This window comes from Bactrocera tryoni, chromosome 4 (assembly GCF_016617805.1).
Source record: "Bactrocera tryoni isolate S06 chromosome 4, CSIRO_BtryS06_freeze2, whole genome shotgun sequence".
Taxonomy (NCBI): domain Eukaryota; kingdom Metazoa; phylum Arthropoda; class Insecta; order Diptera; family Tephritidae; genus Bactrocera; species Bactrocera tryoni.
This window is the reverse complement of record NC_052502.1, coordinates 57,999,833-58,007,276: the sequence shown is the minus strand read 5'-3', so window position 1 is coordinate 58,007,276 and position 7,444 is coordinate 57,999,833. Positions and strand designations below refer to the sequence as shown.

Sequence of the window (7,444 nt, the reverse complement as noted above, 5' to 3'; positions counted from 1 at the left end):
CTGTGATTGATCATCAATACTTAGCAATAATATAGGCTATAGAGCGGATGAAGAGAGTTGCAGAATCGTTCACCAGTGGCCACCAAATTGTGACATGAATATATAGCAAAGGAAATTGTAGTATATTGTCATTTTCCTGGGGTCCTCAGGGCGGGTGCAGAGCAATCTCGTGTAGTCGCCAAAGTGTGAAAACCATTGAAAAGGCTTTCCCAAATCAATCATAACAATAATATTCATCTAAGTGTGAGTTAATCTAGCGTGTTAATTCCCTTTCTTTTTTATGGTCTGTGATTCATCATCAATATTTAGTAATATTAAAATCATGTGCTACGTAGCATGACCGATGGTTTTTTCGATTATTGTGCGTCCATATGTATCAGTATATAAGAATAAGTGTGCTATTGGCCTGAGGTTCAACCTCACCACCCTCAGAGTGTGCTCGCTATCGAGAAATCGTTATCTATAAAGTGAGTGCTGTTTTGAGAACATACTATTACGATATACTATATAATATAAATTTTTTATGTTCTTCATTCTTATTTTGTTGCAATTGAAGGTGGATATACTGTATGCCCTTACTAAAAGCAAACACTAATTAAAAAGTAAGGAAGGGATAAGTTCTTGTGTAACCGAATAATTCACACGCTTGCAACTTGCAAGGATCAAATGGTTTGGAATAAATTTACATTTGACCATTTAGAAATTTAAAATTGTTGGTTCACATTTGCCTCTCACTACTGTAATTCCCTGTACCTAACTATAATTTTGTATCATATTTTAAGATTTCGTTTAACAGCGTTTTGTGGGCGTAATAGTGCCCCGTTTATACCCATCTTCGAACTTGTACTCACTGTTTTGTCAAGGAACATGAGTTCCAAGTTCCATTACGATATCTCAATTATGAATGAAATGCACAGACATACAGACAGATGGATAGACGGACGTCCCGATTTCAACTCGTCTCGTCATGCTGTGCATTTATACATATGTATATACATATACGGCCCTATATCTATTTCGATTAGTTTTAAGTGATACAAACAACCGTTAGTTGAACAAAACAATTATACTCTATAGCAACATGTTACAATAGTATAAAAACAATTTGCATCTTCTGACACTACAAACGACTGATACTAAGAGATAGATATACACCCTTTTGGATAGCAGGAAACTGTCTTGCATAGGGTATTTAAATAAAGTACTCTAAGTTACACTTTTTTCAACCTAAAGTCCACGAAAAGTTGAATATGAGTCATTTTGGTTTTGTGTGTATAAAAGATCATAGAAATGTTTTGTCTTAGTTAGAGGGCGATGTTAATGACCAGCTTTGGTGTGACTTCTGGCCTATAGTGGAAATGGCCTGGGTGGAACGCTGAAGATTGAATGCTTACCTTAGCTGGGTTAAAACTCTTTTCGGACACAATTATGAAAGTTGTATTGGCGAAGGTGAGGTCGAAACTTCCAGGCACATCTCACAAACATAGATACTTTCGGCCTACTAGCTAGGATAGCTGAAATTGATATTAGCCGCTTCAAAAAAGATTGTAAAAGGCTCAAAGCGCTTGGTCGATTTATGATGATATTTATTGTCAATACATAGAAGTTTTAGTATTCATAGCGCAGCGGAGAGAGATTCTTGTTGGCGTCTTCTCCTAACCGAACGACTAACTAACAGACGGTCTAAGTTCAAAACTTTTCGCACGCGAGTCACATTGACAGTGTTTGTCGAAGTCGTTGGGTCTCCCAGCACGGTATTCATCAGCGATCTCTTCCCCGGCACCCAAAAAGGCCTAGTGCCGCAGAAACACACCACTTCTTGCTAAAGCAACATCTGGGTAAGCCTGCTTGTTCTTATCAAACGTCTCTGTCGCAGATTTACTGAGTTTACACGCGCATCTTTGCTCCAACGACCGCTGCATTTTCGGGTTGCACCACTCACAGAAACACGTTGCCCGAAAATGTTTGTCCTGACTCTCCAGGTCCACGGAGACAACTGATCAGCCACTCGTTCATTTGCTAGGAACGCCCTCTACCGACTCCAGCCATTGTGCACACGCTCCGAAGTATAATTATGGCGGAAGAAAATTAATTCTATTACTTTCCGGACAAACTCTGTATATGGAAAGCTATTTTGATTACATAATCTTTATGTACTCCTCCCTGGATAAGCAGAACTATTAACCCTTGCTCAGAGTTGAAAGAAAAATATTTAAGAAGTTTTTACAAGGAGGATCTGGCGTTGGTGAAATAATGTCATCGCTATGTATTCATATTATTTAGAAGCAGTTAACAAACTTCTGGCGAAACATTAGGGCAAACACTACGAGTATATCGCGCTTGAAATAATTAAGACAAGTTTGGCCAAATGTTTAGCGCAGCGACTTGCTTACTATAATATATTTGTTCACTATAATAATTACGTTTATTATCATTTTTAAAAGTAATATTCACATAGTGATTTCAGTCTCAAAATATCAATCGAACGAATGAAATAAAATTATAATTCAAATTTGAGACTCTCCCTGCTAAAGTTCACTTTTGAGCATTTAAAAAAAAATAAAAAAAAAAAAATAACAATGAGATAAAGTGATAATAATTCTTATCAATATATGTCGATACGCAAAGTCTCAGTGAGCACAGCTGCCATATAGCGTTCTCTAATTACCCACTACTGTAATGAGTGTGCCCGTCGCTAGGCGAGCAAGTCGTACGTGTGTGAGTAGGCGTATGTGTGGCGACCACACCGTATTGCAATCACCTTCGTTTTGATATCACTGCCGTTCACTCCCACAAGGGCTTCTTAAGTAGTGGCACGAGGGATCGTTTGTAATCAGTTTAAAACCGGCATTTGCAGCGAAGCATTTTGTAGAAATTACGACGGACAATCGTGAAAATCTAAACAAATATTTATTTTAATTCGAATTGTTGGCTGTTTGCGCTTATATGTAGAAACATATTTAATAAAAAAAAACGTGAAATAAAGACTTTAAATTAAATTTACACAATTAGAAATAATTGCAATGGTTTCCAAGAAAATTACGTTATGGACATTGTTGGTGGTCGCATTGTTGGTATTAAGTAAGCCCAACGAAACGGAGTGCCGCCGGGTGATATTCTACGCACCGCAGACCATAAAGATTTATACATCACAGATTTTGTCGTCGCGTGCGAAGGAAAAGCCGTGCATAAAGTGTCATATGCGAGATCATCGTGGCGTATGCCGACGTATTCTATCATTTAACGCCAGTGAGTATCAATTTGTTGTTACAACTATTATGCAAAATCATCGCGGGTGTATAGACTTGTGCATGGTGTAGTCAACAATCTATAAATATTACTGAAGTATACACCTGGTACCTAGAAACTTACGCACTGATATACTGCATATTTGTCGTGCTGCAAAATCAAAAATATTGACCCTGTCAAAACCTATCTAATCTAGTCCCAATAACAATAAAAAACATATTAAATACTTAGTTAATAATTTTTTCCGTTTCAGATGGTATTAAATGTTGAAATATTACTGCGGCAAAATCTCTGCATGACCGGAATCTCCACTTGTTGAACAGCATTACCTTTATGCTAATGCAACTGTCTGCGTATATATGTTTAAGTGAATTAAGTTTGTTAATTTATTTTAGTTGTAGTTCAAATGCTTATGAAGTGTTTTCTGAATTATTATTTATTCAATAATAATTTATTAGTATAATATTCGAATAAAAAAAACTGTATAAGTATAAAGTGAATTCATTCTAGATATTTAGATAGATCTATAATAATATCATTAAACAATTAACAACCTAAAACGAAAGTGGTTTTATTAATACACGCTCTTTGATCAAGTAAGGTAAACAACTTATCACAATTCACCCTTCTTTTTGAAGATCCGTCATGGTTGTTATGAACTGTGAATCAACCAGGAACGCATAGAATATCAGGTCAAACAAAAACACCTTTCTTCACCTTTACCTCCAAGAGACTTGGGAACTTTTACACTAAGTATTTGAAGCAGCTTCAATCTCTTGGAAGTGAAATTGATTCAAATTGATTCATAAATCCCTGCCTTATGTGAGGCGCTGATAGAAGAACCTTTTGAGGAGGCACCAAACCAGGTACCACTTTAATTACTATCAACTATCCAATAAACATAAAAAATAGGGTAATTTGGTAAACCCAAATTCTGAAGTACAACTGACTTAAGGTTTCTTTTTGAAGAATCAATGAAACTCCGCCACTGCACTAGGTCGTATGAAATCTTGAATGTGTCTATTAAATCTTCAATATTGTTACAATAAACCAACTCGTCCTCTTGGGCAAAATAGGAAGATAACTGCTTGTCACGATATCTAAACCAGGAGAAAGACACTCCAGATTAAAGTAAGTTCTTGCTTTTTAGCCTTGATCAAAGCAACTCATCTGCTTTTTCGGAAAGATTCAAGTCTTTCATCAAATCATTTACAAATTATTTTAAAATTTTGAAATTTGTTTCGTAAGAACTTGGACCGTAGCATTGGCCTTGGACACTATAATTCGATTTATACAATTTTTTCGAAGAATGAACCTTAGACTTGGGTAATAATCTTTGCAGAACTTCGTTAGGGTACGTTGATAAATAAAAATAAATAAAATTCCATACAGGAATTTTGGACGTTCATTTTGTGTGGCAGCTTTATCCCAAAGTGGTCCTATACCAGCGGTTCAGCGGTTTCGACAATGAGCTTATTGGAAGGGGTGTGTGCAAAATTTCCGATAAATATCTTAGGAGAGAGCTTGAATGTAAAAAAGAGATTTTTTACGAATTTATTTTTTATATACGGATTGAGCAATTTTAATCGGACCTTTTGTACATTATTGGGCCCACTTTTGACAACATAGGGTAATTTTTTTTTTGGCCATTTTTTGTTTATAAATTTTAGACGCGTTTTTCTCAAAACTACTTTTTCAATGTCCGTGTTCACTGTCATTTCAAAACTACTACTTTATTACAAACTTGTGCACATTGTTTGAAAAATACTGCCAACAACGTTTAGTATTTTTTATACCCTGAACAGGGTATATTAAGTTTGTCACGAAGTTTGTAACACCCAGAAGGAATCGTCGGAGACCCAATAAAGTATATATATAAATGATCAGTATGTCGAGCTGAGTCGATTTAGCCATGTCCGTCTGTCTGCCTGTCCGTCTGTCCGTCTGTCTGTATATATACGAACTAGTCTCTCAGTTTTTAAGATATCTTTTTGAAATTTTGCAAACGTCATTTTCTCTTCAAGAAGCTGCTCATTTGTCGGAACCGCCGATATCGGGCCACTATAACATATAGCTGCCATACAAACGGAACGATCGGAATCAAGTTCTTGTATGGACAACTTTCACATTTGACAAGATATATTCACGAAACTTGATATATGTTATTTTCTAAGGCAACAATATAATCTCCGAAGAAATTTTTCTCATCGGTTAACTATAGCATATAGCTGCCATACAAACTGAACGATCGGAAACAAGTTCTTGTATGGACAACTTTCACATTTGACAAGATATAATCACGAAACTTGATAGATCGATCGGAATCAAGTTCTTGTATGGACAACTTTCACATTTGACAAGATATATTCACGAAACTTGATATGTGTTATTTTCTAAGGCAACAATGTAATCTCAGAAGAAATTGTTCAGATCGGTTAACTATAGCATATAGCTGCCATACAAACTGAACGATCGGAAACAAGTTCTTGTATGGAAAACTTTCACGTTTGACAAGATATATTCACGAAATTTGGCATATATTATTTTCTAAAGCAACAATGTAATCTCCGAAGAAAATGTTCAGATCGGTTGACTATAGCATATAGCTTCCATACAAACTGAACACATAGTTACTAACAGAAATGCACCTGTGAAGGGTATTTAGCTTCGGTGCAACCGAAGTTAACGTTTTTTCTTTTTTTTTTTACATTAAGGGCATTTTCCACCCACAAAAAGCCGAATTTTTAGTGAATTCTTTTATTTTCGGATAATTTCCAGCCAAGTTAGGGTGAATACCGCGACATTCCACGACATTGTGGGGGAAGCTCTGTTACCGGCTTATGCTTCAATATTTCTGCATGAAAAAATTACCCAATTTATGAAAGAAAATCGCAAAAAATTCTTTTTTTTACCTCGAAACCCTAATCACTCTCTTAAAGCTATGATTGGGTAGTATTGCGATAATATAGTGATGTAAGTCATTATTTGCATGGCACCCACTTTGATCAGTCCAATGACGTTTAGGGATATAAAAACTCTTAGTAAAAATGATGAGTAAAAGTCAATTGCCTAAAATTCTGAGTTTGTGCTCTAAATTTTACAGATATGACTTCCCAGATAAGGTTTGGCTAAGGTAGCTGAATAAATAAGCTCAAAGATTTGATTTAAATTAAGATATGACGGTTGAAAATGGCATGAAACGGAATCGATACCCTGATTCATCAAAATGATCAGTATGCCTTCCGATTCAAAGTTTAAACTATAACTTAAGATAAAATTGACTTGGTAGCGGTACTAATGTGCAATTGTCACGCCCACAAAATGCCGTTAGTTGAAAATATATAAACGATGTATCCTACTCACAAATTACGTGTCTAACATCAGTCGATATTGCAAGAAAGTGTAAATCGGACAATAACCATATCCATAGTCTATACTTGGGTTCAGGTAGTTATAGATTAGTAAGCCATACATACAAGTATATCTCAATAAAATGAAGAGGTTTTTTCCAAAAATATCTTATGTTCATAATTTAATTATAGTCAAATTTGACAGCTATCGTTGACGCGACCGCTTCCTGAGCATATTTTCAGGCGTAGTTTTTATGTCCGGTAACTATGGTCTTTGTCGAACACGGCAATTTTCATATTTAATTGCGACAAGGTGCCTAGTGACACTTTGAGATAAAGATTTGATCGCAAATTTTATATACACTCTGTGCCAAAAAAATGTAAGTGGCAATTTACATATATAGGAATTGTAAATTAACGTCAACCATGCAAAAAGGACAAAAGTCAAGATAATTAACTACTTGTTACTGAAATAAATTTCTATTGTTACATATTTAGTAATTTAATTCTTTATTTATATTTTTCTTCGTAAAAAGTCCTTGAGTTTCTATGTTCATTTATTTGTGAATTTAGTCAAGAACAGGCTCGAACGATTGTTTTCTGTGTTGCAATATATATTTTGCCGTGTAAAGCTTGGCGACTCGTTAATTTTGAGGAATGACCCAGTCAAATGGCTGCAAAAAACTTGCGATTTAACGCCTCCAAATCTTAAACAAAAGGTTCACGCCAATCATCCAACAACGTTTAAGGAGTTCGAAGACAACAGTCAGCGTACTATAGCCAAAGTTCCAGCCGAAACGCTGTAACGGGTCATCGAAAATTGACGTAGACGGGTAAATATCTGT

At 35.6% G+C, this 7,444-nt stretch overlaps 1 protein-coding gene across 1 annotated transcript; it reads left to right on the top strand.

Annotated features, from left to right (window-relative positions):
* The first annotated feature begins 2,585 nt into the window (after nt 1-2,585).
* Nucleotides 2,586-3,648, top strand: LOC120775205. Its single transcript, XM_040105268.1, has 2 exons — nt 2,586-3,249; nt 3,503-3,648. The coding sequence occupies exons 1-2, from the start codon at nt 3,024-3,026 to the stop codon at nt 3,517-3,519; spliced, it is 243 nt and encodes an 80-aa protein (XP_039961202.1). The 5' UTR covers nt 2,586-3,023; the 3' UTR covers nt 3,520-3,648.
* Nucleotides 3,649-7,444: the final 3,796 nt, after the last annotated feature.